Source organism: Carcharodon carcharias, chromosome 9 (assembly GCF_017639515.1).
Source record: "Carcharodon carcharias isolate sCarCar2 chromosome 9, sCarCar2.pri, whole genome shotgun sequence".
Lineage (NCBI taxonomy): Eukaryota > Metazoa > Chordata > Chondrichthyes > Lamniformes > Lamnidae > Carcharodon > Carcharodon carcharias.
The window spans coordinates 76045689-76073271 of record NC_054475.1 but is presented as its reverse complement, the minus strand read 5'-3'; the positions used below and the strand labels follow the sequence as shown (position 1 = coordinate 76073271).

Genomic DNA, 27583 nt, shown 5'->3' with positions numbered 1-27583 from the left:
CTCCATCTATTCTGTCAAACCCTTTTATCATCTCAATTTGAGGGTCTCTTACATTCAAGGGAATATAAACTTAATCTAAGCAGTATATCTTCATTATTTATCTCTTTTAACATCTTTTCGATATAAATCAGTGTCTAAAAATCTGTTTCAGGTCTCCACACAGAGCTTTGATGGTGTTGACAGGCCAGGCATCATGCCTTCCCCATTCAGCATTCTTGAACAGCCTAAGTAGCAATTGCTAACAGAAGCAAGGTTCAAAGTACATGTTCCTGTAGAGTCAGGAATCACAATCACACACCCAAAACATGGCTGGCTTCAAACCCCCACCCTCAATCCATCAGGAGTTCCTTTGGACAGCTGTTGCTGAGGCAAGTGGCACGAAATCTGTGGTCCTCGAGCGGACCATCTGCTTATGGAGGTGCATCAGGCTGGAGCACAAATTGTTAATGAGGCTCAAGGCCCAATAGTGGTCTGGACTTGGGGTCTCTTGCTGAGGGAACACAGCCACCTTGTGCAGCATTGATTCTGGGCCCAAAAAATACAACCAAAGGCCCAAAGCCATATAGCACATTCCTGCTAGGCTGGTTACTCAATCAGTGGTCTCCACCAGCAGTTCACTGACTTACCCCTTCTGTTCAATGTTGCAACATAAGCAAGTTCAACTGAGAGCTACAAATGCGATTTCTGGAGGTAAACTTCAATGGGAGGTGAGCTGGGAAATGAATAGACCAGGAATCAAGCCTTCTTAGAAACATAGAAGTCCTAGAATGTTTATGGACCAGAAAGAGGCCACTTGGCCCATCAGGTCTGTGCCAGTTAAAAAACAAGCTACCCAGCCCAAACCCACTTTCCAGCATTTGGCCCGCAGCCCTGCAGGTTAGGGCATTTGAGGTGCATATCCAGACATCTTTTAAATGAGTTGAGGGTTTCTGCCTTCACTATACTTTCAGGTAGTGAGTTCCAGACCTCCAAAATCTCTGGCTGAAAAGATTCTTCATCATCTTTGCCTCAAATCTTTCTACCAATCGCTTTAAATCTTTGCACCCCACCCACCACCAATCACTGCCCTCTCTGCTAAAGTAAATATGCCTTACCAATCAACTCTCTCAGGGCCCCTCACATTATTTTACATTAACCAGCTGAGGTGCAAGGGCAATTAAATGGAGTGTTGTGAAACTCACCTTCATCTCCTGAGCTTCCATAGCTTTCCTGCCATCCCACGGCCAGCTCCGCTTGGTGAAGTAGTTCACAGTCGCAAACTCTATCAGCGCTGAGAACACAAATGCGTAACAGACGGCAATAAACCAGTCCATGGCTGTCGCATATGCCACCTTGGGCAAGGAATTCCTGGCACTGATACTCAGTGTGGTCATTGTTAGCACTGTGGTGACTCCTGCAAAATAAAATCATTTCATGAAACTCACTACCTGTTTAATTCATATTATATTATAGTCACTGAATTTCTGAGTGATTACTGTGATGACATAGGATCTGGTGGCAATACCTCCATGTATGATTCATGTATGAGTATTTTTTATAATAACAAGCTTCATTACGGTGACTAATTTGGTCTTTCATTTATATTAAATGATGTATAAATATTACAACCTGGTTCCCAGGCTCTGACCGCTTTGTGAACATTGTCTGGCCCAAGAGAGCAACACAAATCTTGGGGTGACCAGCTCCCACCCTTCATCCCGCCCGTGACTGCATGGCTTTGAACCTCAAGAATACCTGCCTTAAGGGGGAGCTGGTTCTATTTGAATATTATAATACAACCTTGACTTGTTCTTATGTAATATGCACACATATATAAGTTACACATTTAGCTGAGGCCACATTTTTTGGTGTTTATTAAGCTTCAGGTCTTTTCTGAGCCTTTGTCTCTGTTCTCCAAGCTTTCTTCATAATATGCTAAGATCCCTGGACCCAGCTACTTTATTTGCACTTGTATTTCCAAACTGTCTGTGTGCAGTTACAGTCTCCACATTTAGAGAAGGATATACTTGCATTGGAGGCCGTACAGTGAAGGTTCACTAGATTGGTCCCTGGGGTGAGGGGGCTGTCCTACGATGAGAAACTGAGTAAATTGGGTCTATATTCTTTGGAGGTTAGAAGAATAAGAGGTGATCTCATTGAAACCTATAAAATTCTGAAGGGGTTTGATAGGGTAGACACTGAGAGATTGTTACCCCAGGCCGGGGAATCTAGAACATGGGGACACAGTCTCAGGTTAAGGAGCCGATCATTTAGGATTGAGATGAGGTTTTTTAGTTTCTACCCCTGTGAAGCATCTTTTTCTAGGATAAAGATTTTATATAAGTGCTCTTGAACCATATGAATTGCTGCCAATCAGCTCTTAGAAGTTGGCCCATAATTTAGGATTTCTAATCATCCCAGATTGTCCTGGAACCTTGAAGACTTAAACATTAGACTTTGCTGTGATTAACCCAGAGGCGGGTGGGATTTGCCTGACAGTTGGGGCTCTGTGAATGTACTCAATCAATTGGTTAGTTGGATAGGAACTTGAGGAAATAGGCTTCCTCAACCCAGGCTGTGTTGAGCCCAGAAACAGACCATTTTTGGATCAGTACGAACTGTTAATAACAATTGTAGCAGGCTGCAGGCTGACCCAACAGTTCAACCATCTATCTGTCCATCTCGGCCTTATTTTTCACCGGTGATAAACTGCTGCTCTATACGATGTGAGTCTTACATGGGCTGAGTTCTTAAAGATCAGATTCATTGAATTCAATTATATCATTTACCACAGTGGGAATTAAGCTCACAACTTCCAGTTCTTCAGGCTATTTTGTCCAGTGAAGAGTGGGCAAAAATATTCTCAGTGCTCCTTATATGTAGCGTATATCAAATTCAAACATCTTAATGTGACACATCTCCTCTTCCAATGCGAGACCCAGATTTCAGGTGGAGCTTTGAAAAAACTCTGTTCATCTCTGTGATAATCACATTGGAAGGCTGGAGTTACCAGCTTAAATCCCAGCCTGAAAAATTATAAAACTGAGTTCCATGAATCTGGGCGGTAATATGAGCGGAATCTTCCGGTAGAGGCAAGGTTGTTGGCAGTGGAACAGGAAGTGAGCAACACTTCAACTCAGGGGCTGGCTGGCTGGCCATGCATAACCACACGGCAGCCAATCAGCTACGCATGGTCGATGAGCTTGGCAAATAATGCAGCTGGGTGGGTGGGTGGGTGGGGGGTGGTGTGGGTATGGCCAGGAAGTCAGTGCCCCCGCTCGCTGTTACCTCACAGGGTCGAGGGTCCAAGTGCCATAGTTAAAAGGCACCAGGTCAGGCATGCATTCCCTGTGAACCGGCAGTGTCTGTCTATCTGAGTGGATGCCAAGAATTCAACCAAACCTTTGGATCTTCTCCCCGACACGCCCCATGGTTCAGCGATGCCTCGCTGCATGTTCTCCTCCAGCTTGTCCGAGAAAGGCACTAGGTCCTATTTCCCAGGGATGACACCCGGAGGCCTGGGCAGAGGTCTCAGCACAGATTAGCATCAGTGGGGCTCACAAACAAACTGGATGCAATGTAGGGAAAGGGCCAATGGTGTGACAAAATGTGAATACTTACCTTGATTTTTGAAACAGCAGTTTGGGTTTTTTTAACGTTGTTCAGGCCTTTCGTGCATGCGCCAGCCAGGAGATGGCCACACATTCACAGTTGGTATACTTTACTGATTTCAGGCTGGGAACTGGCTCTGGGCACCTCTGCAGAAGAAGAAGGAAGCAAAGAAGTGAAATGGCACAAAACTGCAGGTCAGGTAACCTGGCCAGGTGGGCCATTAGAAGGAAGCTGTCTGAGGGAGCAGGACACAGAGAGAGGGACAGGGAGAAGGTCCCAAACCAAAGAATGTGACAGAAAGAGGTCCCAGAAGAAAATCCCCGACAGGAACAAAGGCAGGGATTAGAAAGAGTAAAGTTAAGTAAAGTTAAAAGTAAAGAGCAGAGAAATTGGATCCAAATTAAAGACAGAGCTGCAGGGAGCAGACTTGAAGCAAAGTGGCCTCAGGAGATGCCCAGGAGATCCAAGGCAGAAGCCTAAGGCTGATGACTCTGTGCTGCCAGCCTCTGGAGTAGTGGTGTTTTGCTCAGCACGGCCAAAGGTTTGAAAAAGCACTTGGACGGTGAAGTTTGAGTATATGCAGAGATCCAGAGGAAAGGAATCTCAGAAGGTGAGATCGAAACCCTAGAGGTGGATCCTTGTTGAAGCTGTCCAAGAGGAACAACACTTGAAGAGAATTCTAAGGTGAGATCTTCAAATGTGAAGATTGGAAATCCAGTGAAACTAGTTGGCTCACAGTGTGATGAATGTCTGGGTGGGTTTTTCAGGAATCCATGGAAGCTGCTTGGGTCGCATCTGTCATTTACTTTGGGCTGTGGCGTGTCTGGCCACAGGTTGCCTGTTAATTCACATGTACCTCATCCTTACCCTGAATGTTAGAATATAAGATTGTCATGAAAATATAATAATTTTTATAATGTTATTGGGATTTATTGTAAAGTAAGAATAATGGGGTCTGGATAGTGTGTGTGTGTGTGGGACTTAACTGAATTAACAACAGCTGGTCTGAATGCTTTGATGTGTCAAAAGAGAAGCTAGGTCTGAAACGCTAAATTAGTAAACATGGTTCAAGTTTTATAATGTGAGGTGTGAAAGGAAATTTTGCATTTTGAGATAAACTGTAGTAGTTGTAAATTTCCAAGAGAGTGAAATGTTACACTTTGCTGGAAGAAGCCACACAGTGGGTTTATTTTTCCCAAAGCTTACTGATAAAATTGGTACTCTGAAAGACTTTTATTATTAGAAAGGTAAAGCCCAAAGACATATTGAAACAATGGGATTTACATTAAAAAGGGAGAAACATGTATAAAGGAGATGAGGATATCTGTAAGAGGAAGGCATCATAGGATCTGAAAAGCCTCCAGCTGCTGTACCCAAATTGCTATCTGCAAGAAACTAAAGTTAAGAAAATTCACTTTGAACATCCCTGTCCAGGGAATTTTGTGTTTCTTTGCCTGGGTCTGTTAAAACATATATTTTCTTACTGTTGCCTTAACGGAGGTGTAATTGGGAGTTAGCTTAATTAGGGGAGCTAGGAGTTATCAAAGTAGTAATTTGTAGGTCTATGTATTTGCTTAAAATTATTTCTTTTATTAATAAATATTTAATTTAGTTTTGTAAAAACCCTCTAAGACTATTACTACTGTATTCAAGGCACACATCTCAAAATAAATATACAAATTGCAAAACAGTTGTGGCAGTTGTTTTAAGTTTCCCTTTGGAATTTGAGCAGCTTAGCATTTATCATCTGCTGTGCTGTAACAAAGATAAATTGTCTTATCATACTGAATTTGTATCTGTCAGAAAGATATAGTTGGAGTGAAGGAATAATCAGTATGTGAATCATTTTCTTGTGTTTGCACTGAGATCTTTCCAACCTTTTCGCCTAGTGTAATATAGTTTATTTAACTCAAAGAATACAACATTTATTCAACAAGAAAAATGTTTATCGGCTGACTCCTGTGAATTTGTTCAGTGACTTTCTTCCACTGTTTCAAAAGAAAAGTTAGGACTTATGAAGCCAGGTTTCACTTTGGGATCTGACATGCCCAGTATTAACAACAGCTGGGGTCGTAACAATGATCTGCTGAACTTGGCCAGGGTAAGTGGCACTGTGTAGTCATTGCAAAGTGACATTCACAGCAGCATCAGGCAGTGTAAATGTGGGTGCAGAGAACTGTCAGATAAGAGTTTGGTTTGAAGGCCTCAGCAACAGTTAGGAGATGCAGACTGATTGTGTGAGGGCCACTTGATGCTGTGAAATTCATACCAGTTGCAGGACAGTGTGGTGTCAAACGCTTATTGGAGAAGACTCAGGAGCTGTCATAAGCATGCATGCTCATAAATTGGCAATGCACCAATTGGCATGACAATCATTCATTCTGGTTTCTGCAGGGGAAAAGAGCTAATAATTGTCACAAATGCAAGGTTGTAGAGGGGGCGGCCCAGAAATAATGATCTTCAACCCGTTTGAGGAAGAGGCTGTGGAGCTTGCCAGAGAGGATGGGGACTGAGCATGTGTGGATGGAGAGAGAGCAGAGTGTCGCAGGCATTCAGTGAGGATTCCTCCAGCCTGGTGTTCATAAATGGGCACACAGGAGTGACATCTGAAACATATACACATGTACGTTCAGACCAGTGAAGGTGGGCTTGCAGTAGACACTTCATAAATAGAACCTGAGCTATTTGCTCGCTGTGCAAGCTTGATGCTGAAATAGGGCATCAAAGCTCTCCTAGGGAAAAAGGCCACCCTGATCACAGCTCACTGTGTATCATATATACTCATGAATGGTCCTAAGGCCACCACGTTTGGTCCTGAAAAATGCCCAGTCAACGAACATTACCCTGGAAGAATAAGATGTCTCGGAAATTTGAGCAACAGATGAAGCTAGCTGTTTCACGCTGTTACTATGTAGAAGCCACACGAGTGGAATTCATCACTAACAGGATGCTGCCATCAAGCCAAAAAGACATTACGACTATCACACAAATGAATAATGTAGTATTTGAATTTCAGCACCTGTGTGATGCCAGCAATGTAGGCCGTACATCCTAGAGACTGGTGGATCGTATCAAACAGCATGTCCCTTTGTCTGTTGGTAACAGGCAGAGTACTGACCATACCCAACCAACCTGCTCTTGGCAAGCTCAGAAAATAATGTCTAATATCAGATGTGATTCGTTAAGGATCACATTGGCAACCAATTTAAGATCATCAGTCAGACCCAAAGTGTGGTTCACTGATGTGTGCTAGAAGCTACATGTATTCACACACAGGGCTCTGTCCTTTGTAAACAGAGAAAACATGTCCATGCATTGCACCTTTTTCAACTAACCAAAATTTTGGCAGGTAGGCAGCCATTCCCTGATTCATTCCCCATGGCAATGCCTTAACCAAGCAGGGATTTAAATTTAAACAAAGGCTTAACAGTTGACTGTTCCCTGGTGCATTTCCATTGCAGCATATCTACCAATCAGAGTCCACTTGACAACCAATCCGCTTTCTATTCTCATGCGGTATATGTTATTGACCTCTTTCAGATTTGGTACTCTTGTGAATCTGTCCTGAAGACTGCAAGACAAAAAGCTTCAACAGCACGTCTCTTTTCTCAGCAATACTCAAGTTCTGAACAACAAAATAACTACCTAAAACTTGATCAGAAAAGGGATTGTGCTTAACCATCTGCTAATTCCTTTTGTTCTCCACTGCAGGTACCCACAGCCAGTCAAAGAACCAAAAGGGGAGACAGCCTTCCCCCAGCTCCAGTTCCACCTCTGAGGCTGCCTCAGAGCAAGCAGTGTGACAGCAATCACCTGCACCCTCCTCCAGCACAGAAACATTCACCTCATTGGATACTCATTCTAGAATAGGCTCGGGGTCACAATCTGGTGGACACATGACTGACATGGATCCACAGCTGGCGGAGGATGTGATGACCAAGGTCTCTGACACTCAGAGGACTGCTGGAGACCAGGGCCCTGTTCAGCATCGTGCTGATGATGAGTCTGTGGACTCGGCTCTAAGAGACATGTTGGAGACGCAGAGACAGGCAGGGGGGCATCAGACAGAGATGTCAGAGGCCACGCGCAGACTGGACCGAAGGCTGGAGGTGTCCGTCCACATTCTGTCTGACGTCATGGCTCTGGTATGCGAGTGCTTGGCTGCCTCCATGGGAAGGGTGGCGGCCACCATGGAGGACCTGGTCAGGCAGAACCCACGGTGGTTGCTGAGTATGCATTTGGCTCTGCACTCCATCACTCTCATCCTGGGTGCCGTGCAGCAGTGGCTAGGCAAGAGGGGGTTGTGGCACCTTGACCTCCTCCCAGGTGCCCCTCCGAGACAGGAAAGTGCTATCGGGCATCCACATGGTGGAGGAAAACAAGCCAGGCACCCCCAGGGATTTCATCCCAGGAGCCTCCAAGAGTGCCCTGCCTCTTCACACTCTCTCTGCCAGAGAGCTCCTTCAGCAGGTAAGGCAGAGGATGGTACACCTGCATCTGTGCCGGAGACCCTCAGCAGGCTTGAGCCCTCTAGTCCTCGGGCCAACAGAGGACATCTGCCAAGGTCATCTCAGGCAATGGGTATAGCAGCCCGCAGGCTGCCTCCACCTCAACTGTGGACGTTGGGACAGCAATGAGATGTAGCAATTGGAAAAGAAGGATAAATAAATTGGAAGGGCACAAGGGTGGCACAGCTGTCCAAACACTGTATGTGAAGCACACTTGTAAGTATATGTTTAATTTCACTTTATTTGCATGTGTTGTATTTTCATTCTGCTACTAGCTGCTGCAATGCTCATGTGCCTTTCAGAGCTTTGCAGTTCATGCCTGATCAGTCTCAGATGATGTAGGCCAATGGATAGATCATTTATCAAGTCACATCATTGACAGTAACATCTCTGAATATCCCAACAATTGTAGGATTCAACTTTGGGCATCATTTGTCAAGTTGAGACTTGGAATGCATATGGAAACCCATCAGGTAGTGTTCATTTGGTCATCAATGCTCAGGGGATTTGATCTTTGGAAGGTGCAGCCCACATTTGGTGTGTTTGTCAGACAGGAGTGTATCACAGCCACAGTAACAGTGCATGTGGCTGCTAAAGTAGCAGGCTTGTGGCTTTGCTAATCCTAGGATCTGCATGATTTTTCAACCACGTGCCTGAGGTAATGGGCAGTGTGATAAAGATAGTTTATTGGGTGCCTGAGGGAACGGGCAGTGTTATACAGAGAGTGTCCTGGGTGCCTGAGAGAACGGGCAGGGTTATACAGAGAGTGTCCTGGGTGCCTGAGAGAATGGGCAGGGTTTTACGGATAGTATTCTGTGTGTCGGAGGGAATGGATAGTGTTGTACAGGTAGTGTCCTGGGTGCCTGAGGGAATGGGCAGTGTTATACATATAGTTTGCAGGAGTCTGAGGGAATGAGCAGTGTAATACAGATAGTGTCCTGGGTGCCTGAGGGAATGGGTAGTGTTATCCAGAGAGTGTCTTGGGTGCCTGAGGGGACTAGCAGTGTTATACTAATAGTGTCCTGCGTGCCTGAGGGAATGGGCAGTGAAATACAGATAGCATCCTGGGTAGAACAGGAATGAACACTGTTATAACGAAACTGTTCCGTGTGTCTGAGTGAATGGGCAGTGTTATAGAGATAGTGTCCTCTGTGTCTGAGAGAATGGGCGGTATTATACAGATAGTGTCCTGGGTGCCTGAAAGAATGGGCAGATTTAAACAGGTAGTGTCCTGGGTACCAGAGGGAACGGGCAGTGTTATACCGATAGTGTCCTGGGTGCCTGAGGGAATGCGCAGTGTTATAGAGATAGTGTCCTAGGTGCCTGAGCAAATTGGCAGTGTTATACAGATAGTGTGCTGTTTGTCAGGGGGAATGGGCAGTGTTATACAGATAGTGTCCTTGTGCCTGAGGGAATGGGCAGTGTTATACTGATAGTGACCTGAGCGCCTGAGGGAATGCGCAGTGTTATATAGATAGTGTCCTGGGTGCCTGAGCAAATTGGCAGTGTTATACAGATAGTGTGCTGTTTGTCAGAGGGAATGGGCAGTGTTATTCCGATAGTATCCTAGGTGCCTGTGGCAATGGGCAGTGTTATACAGATAGAGTCCTGGGTGCCATGGTGATTGGGCAGTGTTATACAGCTAGTGTCTTGGGTGCCTGATGGAATGAGCAGTGTTATACAGATAGTGTCCTGGGTGCCTGATACAATGGGCAGTATTATACAGATAGTGTCATGGGTGCCTGAACGAATGAGCAGTGTTACACAGATAGTGTCCTGGTTGCCTGAGAGAATCGGCAATATTCCGCATATATTTTCCTGGTGCCTGAGGGAATGAACCATGTTATACAGATCATGTCCTGGGTGCCATAGGGAATCGGCAGTGTTATAGAAATTATTTCCTGGGTGTCTGAGGGAATGGGCAGTGTTCCACAGATAGTGTCCTGGATGCCTGAGAGAACGGGCAGTGTTCTACAGATAGTGTCCTGGGTGCCTGAGGGAATTTGCAGTGTTATACAGATAGTGCTCTTCTCCGCCGATGCTGCCAGACCTGCTGAGTTTTTCCAGGTATTTCTGTATCTGATTTTATACAGATAGTATCCTGGGTGCCTGAGGAAATGTGCAGTGTTACAAAGATTGTGTCCTGGCTGCCTGAGGGCATGGGCAGTGATATACAAATAGTGTCATGTGTTTCTGATGGAATAGGCAGTTTTGAACTGATAGTGTCCTGGGTACCTAAGGGAATGGGCATTTTTATACTGATAGTGTCCTGGGTGCCAGAGGGAATGGGCAGTGATATACTGATAATTTCCTGGGTGCCAGAGGGAAGGGGCAGTGCTATATAGAGAGTGTCTTATGTGTCTGAGTAATTGCACATTGTTATACCGATTGTGTCCTGTGTGTCTGAAGGAACAGGCAGTCTTATACAGATAGAGTCCTGGGTGCCTGAGGGAACGGGCGATGTTATACAGATAGTGTCCTGGGTACCTGAGGGAATGAGCAATGTTACACAGATTGTGTCCTGGGTGCCTGAAGGAACGGGCAGTGTTATACAGATAGTGACCTGGGTGCCTGAGGGAATGGGCAGTGTTATACAGAGAGTGTCCTGGGTGCCTGAAGGAACGGGCAGTGTTATACAGATAGTGACCTGGGTGCCTGAGGGAATGGGCAGTGTTATACAGAGAGTGTCCTTTTTCCTGAGGGAATGGGCTGTATTATATAGATAGTGTCCTGGGTGCCTGAGGGAATGGGCAGTGTTATACAGAGAGTGTCCTGGGTGCCTGATGGACTGGGCAGTGTTAGACTGATAGTGCCCTGGGTGCCTGAGGGAATGGGCAGTGTTATACAGAGAGTGTCCTTTTTCCTGAGGGAATGGGCTGTATTATATAGATAGTGTCCTGGGTGCCTGAGGGAATGGGCAGTGTTATACAGAGAGTGTCCTGGGTGCCTGATGGACTGGGCAGTGTTAGAATGATAGTGTCCTGGGTGCCTGAGGGAATGGGCAGTGTTATACAGATAGTGTCCTGAGTGCCTGAGGGAATGGGCAGTGTTGCACAGTTAGTGTCCTGGGTGCCTGAGGGAATGGGCAGTGAAATACAGATAGCATCCTGGGTAGAACAGGGAATGACCACTGTTATAACGAAAGTGTTCCGTGTGTCTGAGCGAATGGGCAGTGTTATAGAGATAGTGTCCTCTGTGTCTGAGAGAATGAGCGGTATTATACAGATAGTGTCCTGGGTGCCTGAAAGAATGGGCAGATTTAAACAGATAGTGTCCTGGGTGCCAGAGGGAATAGGCAGCGTTATACAGATAGTCTCCAGGTGTCTGAGAGAATGGGTAGTGTTATACAGATAGTGTCCTTGTGCCTGAGGGAATGGGTAGTGTTATACAAATAGTGTCCTGGGTGCCTGAAAGAATGGGCAGATTTAAACAGATAGTGTCCTGGGTACCAGAGGGAACGGACAGTGTTATAAAGATAGTGTCCGGGGTGCCTGAGGGAATGGGCAGTGTTAAACAGATAGTGCCCAGGGTGCCTGAGGGAATGGGCAGCGTTATATTGATAGTTTCCTGGGTGCCTGAGGGAACGGGCAGTGTTATACAGATAGTGTTCAGGTTTCTGAGGGAATGGTCAGTGTTATACAAATAGTGTCCTTGTGCCTGAGGGAATGGGTAGTGTTGTACAGATAGTGTCCTTGTGCCTGAGGGATTGGGCAGTGTTATACTGATAGTAACCTGGGTGCCTGAGGGATTGCGCAGTGTTATATAGATAGTGTCCTGGGTGAATGAGGAAATGGGCAGTCTTATACAGATAGTATCCTGGGTGCCTGAGGGAATGGGCAGTGTTAGACTGATAGTGTCCTGGGTGCCTGAAGGAACGGGCATTGTTATACAGATATTGTCTTGGGTGCCTGAGGGAATGGGCAGTTCTATACAGATAGTGACATTTTCCCTGAGGAAACGGGTAGTATTATACAGATAGTGTCCTGGATGCCTGATGCAATGGGCAGTGTTAGACTGATAGTGTCCCGGGTGCCTGAGGGAATGGGTAGTGTTATACAGATAGTGTCCTTGGTAACTGAGGGAAGGGAGAATGTTATATAGATAGTGTACAGGGTGCCTGAGGGAATGGGCAGTGTTATACAGATCATGTCCTGCTGTCTGGGGGAATGGGCAGTGTTATACAGATCGTGTCCTGGTTGCCTGAGGGAACAGGCAGTGTTATACAGATAGTGTAGTGGGTGCCTGAGGGAATGGGCAGTGCTGTACTGATAGTGTCCTTTTTCCTGATGGAACGGGCAGTGTTAGACTGATGGTGTCCTGAGTGGCAGAGGGAACGGGCAGCGTAATACAGACAATGTACTTGCTGCCTACGGGATTGGATAGTGTTATGCAGAGAGTATCCGGGATTCCTTAGGGATTGGGTAGTGTTATACAGATATTGCTTGGGTGTCTGCAGGAATGTGCATTGCTCTACAAATAGTGTCCTGGGTAACTGAGGGAAGGGGGAATGTTCATCTCATAGCGCACAGCGTGCCTGAGGTAACGGGTAGTGTTATCAAGATAGTGTCCTGGGTACCTTAGGTTACGGGCAGTGTTACACAAATTGTGTCCTGGGTGCCAGAAGGAACGGGCAGTGTTATTCAGATAGTGTCCTGGGTGACTGAGGGAATGGGCAGTGTTATACAGATAGTGACCTTTTTCCTGAGGGAACGGGCAGTGTTAGACTGATGGTGTCCTGAGTGGCAGAGGGAAAGGGCAGCATAATACAGATAGTGTACTTGCTGCCTAAGGGAATGGATAATGTTATGCAGGCAGTATCCGGGATTACTGAAGTATTGGGTAGTATTATACAGATATTGTCTTGGGTGTCTGCGGGAATGTGCATTGCTCTATAGATAGTCTCCTGGGTAACTGAGAGAAGGGGGAATGTTCTACAGATACTGCCCAGGGTGCCTGAGGGAATGGACAGTGTTATACAGATAATGTCCTGGGTACCTCAGGGAATGGGCAGTGTTATATAGATAGTGACCTGGGTGCCTGAGGGAATGCATAGTGTTATATAGATAGTGTCTAGTGTCCTAGTTGCCTGAGCGAATTGGCAGTGTTATACAGATCGTGTGCTGTTTGTCAGAGGGAATGGGCAGTGTTACTCAGATAGTCTCCTGGGTGCCTGAGGCAATTGGGCAGTGTTATACAGACAATGTCCTGGGTGTTTGATGGAAAGGGCAGTGTTATACAGATAGAGTCCTGGGAGCCATAGCGATTGGGCAGTGTTATACAGATAGTGACCTGTGTGCCTGAAGGAACAGGCAGTGTTATACAGGTAGTGCCCTTTTGTCTGAGGGAACGAGCAGAATTATACAGATAGTGTCCTGGGTGCCTGATCGAATGGGCAGTGTTAGACTGATAGTTTCCTGGGTGCCTGAAGGAATGGGTAGTATTATACAGATAGTGTCCTGGGTGCCTGAGGGAATGGGCAGTGTTGTACAGTTAGTGTCCTGGGTGCATGAGGGAATGGACAGTGTTATAAAGATAGTGTCCTGGGTAACTGACGGAATGGGCAGTGTTAGAAAGATAGTCTGCTGGGTACCTGAGGGAACGGGCAGTGTTACACAGATTGTGTACTGGGTGCCTGAGGGAATGGGCAGTGTTATACTGATGGTGTCCTTTTTCTTGAGGGAAGGGGCAGTATTATACAGATAGTGTCCTGGGTGCTTGATGGAACAGGCAATGTTAGATTGATAGTGTCCTGGGTGCCTGAGGGATTGGGTAGTGTTATACAGATATTGTCTTGGGTGCCTGAGGGAATGTGCATTGCTCTACGGATAGTGTCCTGGGTAACTGAGGGAATGGGGAATGTTCTACAGATAGTGTACAGGGTGCCTGAGGGAAAAGGTACTGTTATACAGATAATGCCCTGGGTGCCTGAGGGAACGAGTAGTGTTATACAGATATTCTCCTGGGTACCTGAGTGAATCAGCAGTGTTATACTAATAGTGTCCTGGGTGGCAGAGGGAACAGGCAGTGTAATAGATAGTGTACTGGCAGACTGAGGGAATAGACAGTGTTATACAGATAGACTCCAGAGTTTCTGAGGGATTGGGTAGTTTTGTACAGATATTGTCTTGGGTGTCTGAGGGAATGTGCAGTGCTCTACAGATAGTGTCCTGGGTACCTAAGGTAACAGGCAGCGTTACACAGATTGTGTCCTGGGTGCCAGAAGGAACGGGCAGTGTTATTTCGATAGTGTCCTGGGTGCCTGAGGGAATGGGTAGTGTTATTTCGATAGTGTCCTGGGTGCCTGAGGGAATGGGTAGTGTTATACAGATAGTGTCCTTTTTCCTGAGGGAACGGACAGTATTATACAGATAGTGTCCTGGGTGCCTGAAGAAATGGGCAGTGTTATACAGATAGTGTCCTTTTTCCTGAGGGAACGGACAGTATTATACAGATAGTGTCCTGGGTGCCTGAGGGAATGGGTAGTGTTATATAGATAGTGTCCTTTTTCCTGAGGGAACGGACAGTATTATACAGATAGTGTCCTGGGTGCCTGAGGGAATGGGCAGTGTTATATAGATAGTGTCCTTTTTCCTGAGGGAACGGACAGTATTATACAGATAGTGTCCTGGGTGCCTCAGGGAATGGGTAGTGTTATACAGATATTGTCTCGGGTGTCTGAGGGAATGGGCAGTGCTATACAGATAGTGTCCTTGGTAACTGAAGGAAGGGGGAATGTTATACAGATATCGTACAGGGTGCCTGAGGAAACGGGCAGTGTTATACTGATGGTGTCCTGAGTGGCAGAGGGAACGGGCAGCGTAATACAGACAGTGTACTTGCTGCCTAAGGGAATGGATAGTGTTATGCAGACAGTATCCAGGATTCCTGAGGGATTGGGTAGTGTTATGCAGATATTGTCTTGGGTGTCTGCGGGAATGTGCATTGCTATACAGAAAGTGTCCTGGGTAACTGAGGGAAGGGGGAATGTTACACAGATTGTGTCCTGGGTGCCAGAAGGAACAGGCATTGTTATTCAGATAGTGTCCTGGGTGCCTGAGGGATTGGGCAGTGTTACACAGAGAGTGACCTTTTTCCTGAGGGAACGGTCAGTATAATACAGATAGTGTCCTGGGTGCCTGATGGAATGGGCAGTGTTAGACTGATAGTGTCCTGGGTGCCTGAGGGAATAGGCAGTGCTATACAGATAGTGTCCTGGGTAACTGAGGGAAGGGGGAATATTATACAGATAGTGTACAGGGTGCCTGAGGGAACGGGCAGTTTTATATAGATAGTGTCCTGTGTGTCAGGGGGAATGGGCAGTGTTATACAGATCATGTCCTGCTGTCTGGGGGAATGAGCAGTGTTATACAGATTGTGTCCTGGGTGCCTGAGGGAATGGGCAGTACTGTACTGATAGTGTCCCTTTTCCTGAGGGAATGGATAGTGTAATACAGATAGTGCCCTGGGTGCCTGAGGGAACAGGCAGAGTTATACTGGTGTCTGCGGGAATGTGCATTGCTCTACAGATAGTGTCCTGGTTAACTGAGGGAAGGGGGAATGTTCTACAGATAGTGTACAGGGTGCCTGAGTGAACGGATAGTGTTATACAGATAGTGCCCTGGGTGCCTGAGATAACGGGCAGTGTTTTACAGCTAGTGTCTTGGGTACCAGAGGGAATGGGCAGTGTTGTACAGATAGTGTCCTGTGTGTCTGGGGGAATGGTCACTGTTATACAGATCATGTCCTGGTGCCTGAGGGAACGGGCAGTGTGACACAGATGGTGTCCTGGGTGCTTGGGGGAACGGGTAGTCTGACAAAGACAGAGTTCTTGGTGCCTGAAGGAATCAGTAGTGTTATACAGATAGTGTCCTGGGTGCCTTTTGGAACAGGCAGTGTTAAACTGATAGTATCCTGGGTGCCTGAGGGAACGGGCAGTGTTACACAGGTAGTGTCCTGTGTGTCTGAGTGAATGAATAGTGTAATACAGGTAGTGTACTGGGTACATGAGGGAATGGGCAGTGTTATACACATAGTGTCCAGTTGTCAGAGGGAATGGGCAGTGTTATACAGATCGTATCCTGGGTGCCTGAGGGAATGGGTAGTGTTATGCAGAGAGTGTCCTGGGTGCCTGAGGGGACGGGCAGTTTTATACAGATAGTCTCCAGGTGTCTGAGGGAATGGGCAGTGTAATAGAGATAGTGTCCATTGCCAACTCCAGCATGATGCCACCACCAAACACATCTTCCCTTCACCCCCACTGTCGGCATTCCGTAGGGATTGCTCCCTCCAGGACACCCTGGTCCACTCCTCCAACACCCCCTACTCCTCAACCCCCTCCTATGGCACCACCCCATGCCCACGCAAAAGATGCAACACCTGCCCTTTCACTTCTTCTCTCCTCACCGTCCAAGGACCCAAACACTCCTTTCAAGTGAAGCAGCATTTCACTTGCATTTCCCCCAACTTAGTCTACTGCATTCGTTGCTCCCAATGTGGTCTCCTCTACATTGGAGAGCCAAATGTAAACTGGGCGACCGCTTTGCAGAACACCTGCGGTCTGTCCGCAAGAATGACCCAAACCTCCCTGTCGCTTGCCATTTTAACACTCCACCCTGCTTTCTTGTCCACATGTCTGTCCTTGGCTTGCTGCATTGTTCCAGTGAAGCCCAACGCAAACTGGAGGAACAACACCTCATCTTCCGACTAGGCACTTTACAGCCTTCCGGACTGAATACTGAATTCAACAACTTTAGGTCGTGAGCTCCCTCCCCCATCCCCACACCCTTTCTGTTTCCCCCTTCCTTTTTTTTCCAATAAATTATATAGATTTTCCTTTTCCCACCTATTTCCATTATTTTTAAAAAAAAATTTTAAAAATCTTTTATGCTCTCCCCACCCCCACTAGAGCTATACCTTGAGTGCCCTGCCATCCACTCTTAATTAGCACATTCGTTTAGATAATATCACCAACTTTAACACCTATGTGTTCTTTTGTTCTATTGTTGTTGACATCTTTTGATGATCTGCTTCTATCACTGCTTGTTTGTCCCTACAACCACACCCCCACTCCACTTCTCTCTCTCTCTCTCTCTCTCCACCCCCCACCTTAAACCAGCTTATATTTCAACTCTTTCTTGGACTCGAACTCAAGTTCTGTCGAAGGGTCATGAGGACTCGAAATGTCAACTCTTTTCTCCTCCGCCGATGCTGCCAGACCTGCTGAGTTTTTCCAGATAATTCTGTTTTTGTTTTTGTTTTGGATTTCCAGCATCCGCAGTTTTTTTGTTTTTATATAGATTGTGACCTGGGTGCCTGAGGGAATGGGCAAGAGTTATACAGAGAGTGTCCTTTTTCCAGAGGGAATGGGCAGTATTATACAGATAGTGTCCTGGCTGCCTGATGGAACGGGCACGGTAAGACTGATAGTGCCCTGAGTGCCTGATGGAACGAGCAGTGTTACACAGATTGCGTCCTGGGTGCCTGAAGGAACGGGCAGTGTTAGACTGACAGTGTCCTGGGTGCCTGAAGGAACGGGCAGTGTTGTACAGATAGTGTCCTGGGTGGCTGAGGGAATGGGCAGTGTTACACAGATAGTGTCCTTTTTCCGGAGGGAATGGGCAGTATTATACAGATAGTGTCCTGGTTGCCTGATGGAATGGGCACTGTTATACTGATAGTGTCTTGTGTGCCTGAGGGAATGCGCAGTTTTATACAGGTAGTGTCCAGGGTGTCTGAGGGAATGGATAGTGTTATACAGATATTGTCTTTGGTGTCTGAGGGAATGAGCAGTGAGATACAGATAGTGCAGATAGTGTCCAGGGTAACTGAGGGAAGGACGAATCTTATACAGATAGTGAACAGGATACCTGAGGGAACGGGCAGTGTTATACAGATAGTCTCCTGGGTGCCTGAGGGAATGGAAAGCTTTATACAGATAATGTCCTGGCTGCATGAGGGAGTGGGCAGTTTTCTAGAGATAATGTCATGTGTGTCTGGGGAAATGGGCAGTGTTATACAGATCATGTCCTGGGTGCCTGAGGGAATGCGCAGTGTTGTACTGATAGCGTCCTGGGTGCATAAGGGAATGGGCCGTGATATAAAGATAACATCCTGGGTACCTCAGGGAATGGGCAGTGTTACATAGATGATGTCCTATGTGTTTGAGGGAATGGGCAATCTTACACAGTGTCCTGGGTACCTGAATGAACGGGCAGTGTAATGTAGAGAGTGTTGTTTTGCCTGAGGGAACGAGCAGTATTATACAGATTGTCTCCTGGCTGCCTGATGGAACGGGTAGTGTTAGACTGATAGTGTTCTGGGTGCCTGAAGGAACGGGCAGTGTAATATAGATAGTGTCCTGGGTGCCTGAGGGAATTGAAAGGTTATACACATAGTGTCTAGTATGTCTGAGTGAACGGGCAGTGTTATACAGATAGTGTCCTGGGTGCATTAGCGAATGGCAGTGTTATACAGATAGTGTCCCTGGTGCTGCGGGAATGGAAAGTTTTATACAGCTAGTGTCCTGGGTGCCTGAGGGAATTGGCAGTGTTATACAGAGAGTGTACTTTTTTAGGAGGGAACAGGCAGTATTATACAGATACTGTCCTGGTTGCCTGATGGAATGGGCAGTGTTAGACTGATAATGTCCTGGGTCTCTGAGGGAACGAGCAGTGTTACATAGATTGCGTCCTGGGTACCTGAAGGAACAGGCAGTATTATACAGATAGTGTCCTGGGTGCCTGAGGGAATGGGCAGGGTTATACAGAGAGTGTACTTTCTGCGGAGGGAATGGGCAGTATTATACAGATACTGTCCTGGTTGCCTGATGGAACGGGCAGTGTTAGATTGATAGTGTCCTGGGCCTCTGAGGGAACGAGCAGTGTTACATAGATTGCGACCTGGGTGCCTGAAGGAACAGGCAGTATTATTCAGATAGTGTCCTTTCTCCGGAGGGAATGGGCAGTATTATACAGATAGTGTCCTGGTTGCCTGATGAAACGGGCACTGTTAGACTGATAGTGTCTTGTGTGCCTGAGGGAATGCGCAGTCTTATACAGGTAGTGTCCAGGGTGTCTGAGGGAATGGATAGTGTTATACAGATATTGTCTTTGGTGTCTGAGGGAATGAGCGGTGTGATACAGATAGTGCAGGTAGTGTCCAGGGTAACTGAGGGAAGGAGGAATGTTATAAAGATAGTGAACAGGGTAGCTGAGGGAACTGGCAGTGTTATTCATATATTGGCCTGGTTGCCTGGAGGAATGGGTAGTGTTCTACAGATAGTGTACAGAATGCCTGAGGGAATGGGCAGCGTAATACAGATACTGTCCTGTGTAACTGAGGGAACGGGCAGTGTTACACAGGTTGTGTCTTGGGTTCCTGAAGGAACGGGCAGTGTTATACAGATAGTCTCCTGGGTGCTTTAGGGAATGGAAAGCTTTATACAGATAATGTCCTGGCTGCATGAGGGAATGGGCAGAGTTCTACAGATAGTGTCCTGAGTGTCTGGGGAAATGGGCAGTGTCCTGGATGCCTGAAGGAATGGGCAGTGTTCTTCATATATTTTCCTGGTGCCTGAGGGAATGGACAGTGTTATACAGATCGTGTCCTGGCTGCTATAGGGAATGGGCAGTGTAATAGAGATTGTGTCCTGGGTATCTCAGGGAATGGGCAGTGTTCTACAGATAGTGTCCTGGGTACCTGAGGCAAAGGGCATGGTACTACACATGGTTTACATGGTGCCTGAGGGAACAGGCAGTATTCTACACATCGTGTACAGGGTGCCTGAGGGAAAGGGCAGTGTTACACAAATAGTGTCCTGGATGCCTGAGCGAATGGGCAGTGTTTTACAGATAGTGTCCTGGGTGCCTGATGGAATGGCCAGTGTTGTACAGATATTATCCTGGGTGCTTAAGGAAATAGAAAGTTTTATACACCTAGTGTCCTGTGTACCTGACGGAATGGGCATTGAAATACATATAGTGTCCTGGGTGGCTGAGGGAATGGGAAGTGTTATAGAGATAGTGTCCTTTTTCCTCTGGTTACGGGCAGTATTATACAGAGAGTGTCCTGGTTGCCTGATGGAACGGGCAGTGTTAGACTGATAGTGTCCTTGGTGCCTGAGGGAATGCGCAGTGTTATTCAGATTGTATCCTGGTTGCTATAGGGAATAGGCAGTGTTATAGAGATTGTGTCCTGGGTATCTCAGGGAATGGGCAGGGTTCTACAGATAGTGTCCTGAGTACCTGAGGCAAAGGGCACTGTTCTACACATCGCGTAAATGGTGCCTGAGTGAACAGGCAGTATTCTACACATTATGTACAGGGTGCCTGAGGGAAAGTGCAGTGTTACACAGGTAATTTCCTGGGTGCCTGAGGGAACGGGCAGTGTTATAGAGATTGTGTCCTGGGTGTCTGAGGGAATGGGCAGTGTTCTACAGATAGTGTCCTGGGTGCCTAGTGGAATGGCCAGTGTTGTACAGATATTATCCTGGGTGCTTAAGGGAATGGAAAGTTTGTTACACCTAGTGTCCTGCATACCTGACTGAATGGGCAGTGTAATACAGATAGTGTCCTGGGTGGCTGAGGGAATGGGCAGTGTTATAGAGATAGTGTCCTTTTTCCACTGGTTACGGGCAGTATTATACAGAGAGTGTCCTGGTTGCCTGATGGAACGGGCAGTGTTAGACTGATAGTGTCCTGGGTGCCTGAGGGAATGTGCAGTGTTATTCAGATAGTGTCCAGGGTGTCTGAGGGAACGGGTAGTGTTATACAGATGGTGTCCTGTGTAACTGTGGGAAGGAGCAATGTTATACAGATAGTCTCCTGGGTGGCAGAGGGAACAGGAAGTGTAATGCAGATAGTGTACTGGCTGACTGAGAGAATGGACAGTGTTATGCAGACAGTCTGCGTGTCTACTGAGTGATTTGGTTGTGTTAAACAGATATTGCCTTGCGAGTTTGAGGGAATGTGCATTGCTGTACGGAAAGTGTCCTGGGTAACTGAGGGAAGGGGAAATATTATACAGATAGTGTACAGGGTGCCTGAGGAAACGGGTAGTGTTATACACATAGTGCCCTGGGTGCCTGAGGGAACAGGCAGAGTTACACAGATATTGTCCTGGCTGCATGAGGGAATGGGCAGTATTCTACAAATAGTGTCCTGGGTGCCTGGTGGAATGCCCAGTGCTGTACAGTTATTATCCTGCATGCTTAAGGGAATGGAAAGTTTTATACACCTAGTTTCCTGGGTGCCTGACAGAATGGGCAGTGTAATACAGATAGTGTCCTGTGTGTTTGGCGGAATGGGCAATGTTATACAGATAGTGTCCTGGGTGCCTGAGGGAATGGAAAGCTTTATACAGATAATGTCCTGGCTGCATGAGGGAATGGGCAGTGTTCTACAAATAGTGCCCTGTGTGTCTGGGGGAATGGGCAGTGTTGTACAGATAATGTCCTGGGTGCCTGAGGGAATGTGCAGTGTTGTACTGATAGCGTCCTGGGTGCATGAGGGAATGGGCCGTGTTACAAAGATAATGTTCTGGGTGCCTCAGGGAACAGGTAGTATTAAATAGAAAACAAAAACAGAATTATCTGGAAAAACTCAGCAGGTCTGGCAGCATCGGCGGAGAAGAAAAGAGTTGACGTTTCGAGTCCTCATGACCCTTCGACAGAACTTGAGTTCGAGTCCAGGAAAGAGCTGAAATATAAGCTGGTTTAAGGTGTGTGTGTGGGGGGCGGAGAGATAGAGAGACAGAGAGGTGGAGGGGGTTGGTGTGGTTGTAGGGACAAACAAGCAGTGATAGAAGCAGATCATCAAAAGATGTCAACGATAGATGCTGTGCTGTGTGTTTGATGGAACGGGCAATCTTACACAAACAGTGTCCTGGGTGCCTGAATAAACGGGCAGTGTAATATAGATAGTGTTCTTTTGCCTGAGGGAATGGGTAGTTTTATACAGATAGTGTCCTGGGTGCCTGAGGGAATGTGCAGTGTTATACAGATAGAGCTCTACTCCGCCGATGCTGCCAGATCTGCTGAATTGTTCCAGGTATTTCTGTTTCTGTGTTTATACAGATAGTATCTTGGGTGCCTGAGGGAATGGGCAATGTTATACAGATAGTGTCCTTTTTCCTGAGGGAATGGGCAGTATTATACAGATAGTGTTCTGGGTGCCTGATGGAACGGGCAATGTTAGACTGATAGTGTCCTGGGTGCCTGAGGGAATGGGTAGTGTTATACAGATATTGTCTTGGGTGACTGAGGGAATGGGCAGTGCTATACAGATATTGTACTGGGTAACTGAGGGAAAGGGGAATATTATACAGATAGTGTCCTGGGTGCCTGATGGAACGGGCAATGTTATACAGATAGTGACCTGGGTACCTGAGGGAACGGTCAGTATTATACAGATAATGTTCTGGGTGCCGGATGGAACAGGCTGTGTTAGAATTATAGTGTCCTGGGTGCCTGAGGGAATGGGCAGTGTTATACAAATATTGTCTTGAATGACTGAGGGAATGGGCAGTGTTGTACAAATAGTGTCCTGGGTGCCTGAGGGAATGTGCAGTGTTCTGCAGATAGTGTCCTGGATGCCTGAGGTAACGGGCTGTGTTTTACAGATAGTGTCCAGGTTCCTGAGCGAATGGGCAGTGTTTTACAAATTGTGTCCTGGGTGCCTGGTGGAATGCCCAGTGCTGTACAGATATTATACTGGGTGCTTAAGGGAATGGAAAGTTTTATACACCTAGTGTCTGGGTGCCTGACGGAATGGGCAGTGTAATACAGATAGTGTCCTGGGTACCTGAGGGAACGGGCAGTGTTACACGGATTGCGTCCTGGGTGACTGAAGGAACGGGCAGTATCATACAGAGAGTGTCCTGGTTGCCTGAGTGAATTGAATGTTTTATATAGATAGTGTGTTGGGTGCCTGAGGGAATGGGCTCTGTTATACAGATAGAGTTCTGTGTGTCTGGGGTAATGGGCTGTGTTATGCTGATAATGTCCTGGTGTTTAAGGGAAAGTGCAGTGTTATACAAAGTGTGTCCTGGGTGCCAGAGGGAGTTAGCAATGTTATACAGATAGTGTCCTGCTTGCCTGAGGGAATGGGCAGTGTTCTTCATATATTTTCCTGGTGACTGAGGGAATGGACAGTGTCATACAGATTGTGTCCTGGTTGCTATAGGGAATAGGCAGGGTTCTACAGATAGTGTCCTGGGTACCTGAGGCAAAGGGCACTGTTCTACACATCGTGTAAATGGTGCCTGAGGGAACAGGCAGTGTTCTACACATCGTGTACAGGGTGCCTGAGTGAAAGGGCAGTGTTACACAGATAGTGTCTTGGGTGCCTGAGGGAATGGGCAGTGTTATAGAGATTGTGTCCTGGGTGTCTGAGGGAATGGGCAGTGTTCTACAGATAGTGTACTGGATGCCTGAGCGAATGGGCAGTGTTTTAGAGATAGTTGTCCTGGGTGCCTAGTGGAATGGCCAGTGTTGTACAGATATTATCCTGGGTGCTTAAGGGAATGGAAAGTTTTTTACACCTAGTGTCCTGCGTACCTGACTGAATGGGCAGTGTAATACAGATAGTGTCCTGGGTGGCTGAGGGAATTGGCAGTATTATAGAGATAGTGTCCTTTTTCCTCTGGTTACGGGCAGTATTATACAGAGAGTGTCCTGGTTGCCTGATGGAACGGGCAGTGTTAGACTGATAGTGTCCTGGGTGCCTGAGGGAATGTGCAGTGTTATTCAGATAGTGTCCAGGGTGTCTGAGGGAATGGATAGTGTTATACAGATGGTGTCCTGTGTAACTGAGGGAAGGAGGAATGTTAAACAGATAGTCTCCTGGGTGGCAGAGGGAATGGGAAGTGTAATGCAGATAGTGTACTGGCTGACTGAGAGAATGGACAGTGTTATGCAGATAGTCTGCGCGTCTACTGAGGGATTTGGTAGTGTTATACAGATATTGCCTTGCGAGTCTGAGGGAATGTGCATTGCTATACGGAAAGTGTCCTGGGTAACCGAGGGAAGGGGGAATGTTCTACAGATAGTGTACAGGGTGCCTGAGGGAACGGGTGGTGTTATACAGATAGTGTGCTGGGTGCCTGAGGGAACAGGCAATGTTATACAGATATTCTCCTGTGTGTCTGAGGGAATGTGCATTGCTATACAGAAAGTGTCCTGGGTAACTGAGGGTATGGGGAATATTATACAGATAGTGTACAGGGTGCCTGAGGGAACGAGTAGTGTTATACACATTGTGCCTGGGTGCCTGTGGAAACAGGCAGAGTTACACAGATATTGTCCTGGGTGCCTGAGGGAATGGGCAGTGTTCTACAGATAGTGTCCTGGATGCCTGAGGTAACGGGCAGTGTTTTACAAATAGTGTCCAGGTGCCTTAGCGAATGGGCAGTGTTTTGCACATAGTGTCCTGGGTGCCTGGTGAAATGCCCAGTGCTATACAGATATTATCCTGCATGCTTAAGGGAATGGAAGGTTTTATACACCTAGTTTCCTGGGTGCCTGACGGAATGGGCAGTGTTATAGAGATATTGTCCTGGGTACCTGAGGGAATGGGCAGTGTTACACAGATTGCATCCTGGGTGCCTGAAGAAATGGGCAGTGTTATACAGATAGTGTCCTTTTTCCTGAGGGAATGGGCAGTATTATAGAGATATTGTCCTGGGTGCCTGAAGGAATGGGCAGTGTTCTTCATATATTTTCCTGGTGCCTGAGGGAATGGACAGTATTGTACAGATATTATGCTGCATGCTTAAGGGAATGGAAGGTTTTATACACCTAGTTTCCTGGGTGCCTGACGGAATGGGCAGTGTTATAGAGATATTGTCCTGGGTACCTGAGGGAATGGGCAGTGTTACACAGATTGCATCCTGGGTGCCTGAAGAAATGGGCAGTGTTATACAGATAGTGTCCTTTTTCCTGAGGGAATGGGCAGTATTATAGAGATATTGTCCTGGGTGCCTGAAGGAATGGGCAGTGTTCTTCATATATTTTCCTGGTGCCTGAGGGAATGGACAGTATTGTACAGATATTATGCTGCATGCTTAAGGGAATGGAAGGTTTTATACACCTAGTTTCCTGGGTGCCTGACGGAATGGGCAGTGTTATAGAGATATTGTCCTGGGTACCTGAGGGAATGGGCAGTGTTACACAGATTGCATCCTGGGTGCCTGAAGAAATGGGCAGTGTTATACAGATAGTGTCCTTTTTCCTGAGGGAATGGGCAGTATTATACAGATAGTGTCCTAGTTGCCTGATGGAACGGGCAGTGTTAGACTGAGTGTGTCCTGGTTGCCTGAGGGAATGCGCAGTGTTATTCACATAGTATCCAGTGTGCCTGAGGGAATGTACATTGTTATATAGATAGTGTCCTGGGTGCATGAGTGAATTGCCAGTGTTATAAAGATAATGTCAAGTTTGTCAGAGGGAATGGGCAGTGTTATTCACATAGTCTCCTGGCTGTCTGAGGGAATAGCCATTGTTACACAGACAGTGTCCTGGGCGTTTGCTGGTATGGGCAGTGTTATACAGATAGAGTCCTGTGTGCCATAGTAATTGGGCAGTGTTACACAGATAGTTTCCTGGGTGCCTGAGGGAATTGGCAGTGTTATACAAATAGTGTCCAGGGTGTCTGAGAGAATGGGTAGTGCTTTATACATAGGGTCTTTGATGTCTGAGGGAATGGGCAGTACGATACAGATAGAGTCCTGGGTAACTGAGGGAAGGAGGAATATTATACAGATAGTATACAGGTTACCTGAGGGAACGGGCAGTGTTATACATATATTGTCCTGGTTGCCTGGGGGAATGGGTAGTGTTCTACAGATAGTGTACAGGGTGCCTGAGGGGATGGGCAGTGTAATACAGATAGTGTCCTTGTGTTTGCGGGAATGGGCAGTTTAATACAGATAGTCTCCTGGGTGCCTAAAGGAATGGGTAGTTTTATACAGATAGTGTCCTGGCTGCATGAGGGAATGGGCAGTGTTCTACAGATCATGTCATACGTGCCTGAGGGAATGAGAAGTGTTGTACTGATAACATCCTGGGTGCATGAGGGAATAGGCCGTATTATAAAGATAATGTCCTGGGTACCTCAAGGAACAGGCAGTGTTAAATGGATGGTGTGCTGTTTGTTTGAGGGAACGGTCAATCTTACACAGTGTCCTTGGTGCCTGAATGAACGGGGAGTGTAATATAGAGAGTGTTCTTTTGCCTGAGGGAATGGGTAGTTTTATACAGACAGTGTACTGGATGCCTGAGGGAATGTGCAGTGTTATACAGATAGTGCTCTTCTCCGCCGATGCTGCCAGATCTGCTGAGTTTTTCCAGGTATTTCTGTTTCTGTTTTTATACAGATAGTATAATGGGTGCCTGAGGGAATGTGCAGTGTTACACAGATTGTGTCCTGGCTGCCTGAGGGCATGGGCAGTGATAAACAAATAGTATCACGTGTTTCTGATGGAATGGGTAGTTTTATACAGATAGTATCCTGGTGCCTGAGGGAATGGGCAGTGATATACTGATTGTGCCCTGGGTGCCAGAGGGAAGGGGCGGTGTTTTACAGATAGTTGTTCTGGGTGCCTAGTGGTATGGCCAGTGTTGTACAAAATATTATCCTGGGTGCGTAAGGGAATGGAAAGTTTTATACACCTAGTGTCCTGGGCGGCTGAGGGGACTGGCAGTGTTATACAGGTAGTGTCCTTTTTCCTGAGGTAACGGGCAGTATTATACAGATAGTGTTCTGGGTGCCGGATGGAACGGGCAGTATTAGCCTGATAGTGTCCTGGGTGCCTGAGGGAATGGGTAGTGTTATACAGATATTGTCTTCGGTGTCTGAGGGAATGGGCAGTGCTATACAGACAGTGTCCTGGGTATTTGACGGAACAGGAAATGTTATACAGATAGTGTACATGGTGCCTGAGGGAACGGGCAGTGTTACACAGATATTGTTCTGGGTGCCTGAGGGAATGGGCAGTGTCATACAGATAGTGTCCTGGGTGCCTGAGTGAACTGAATGTTTTATATAGATAGTATGTTGGCTGCCTGAGGGAATGGGCACTGTTATACAGATAGAGTTCTGTGTGTCTGGGGTAATGGGCTGTGTTATGCTGATCATGTCCTGGTGTTTAAGGGAATGGGCAGTGTTATACAAAGTGTGTCCTGGGTGCCTGAGGGAATGGGCAGGGTTAAACAATAGTGTCCTGGGTGCCTGAAGGAATGGGCAGTGTTCTTCATATATTTTCCTGGTGCCTGAGGGAATGAACAGTATTGTACAGATATTATGCTGCATGCTTAAGGGAATGGAAAGTTTTATACACCTAGTTTCCTGGGTGCCTGACGGAATGGGCAGTGTTATAGAGATAGTGTCCTGGGTACCTGAGGGAACGGGCAGTGTTACACAGATTGCGTCCTGGGTGCCTGAAGAAATGGGCAGTGTTATATAGATAGTGTCCTTTTTCCTGAGGGAATG

The 27583-nt window shown here is 46.8% G+C and overlaps 1 protein-coding gene across 1 annotated transcript in view; it reads right to left on the bottom strand.

Annotated features, from left to right (window-relative positions):
- LOC121282433 (gamma-aminobutyric acid receptor subunit alpha-1-like) overlaps window positions 1-27583 on the bottom strand; it is a 545721-nt gene that overhangs the window by 9278 nt on the left and 508860 nt on the right. Inside the window, exon 8 of the mRNA XM_041196146.1 lies at window positions 1182-1393. Coding sequence (XP_041052080.1) covers window positions 1182-1393 — 212 coding nt within the window. The remainder of the gene's footprint in view (window positions 1-1181; window positions 1394-27583) is intronic.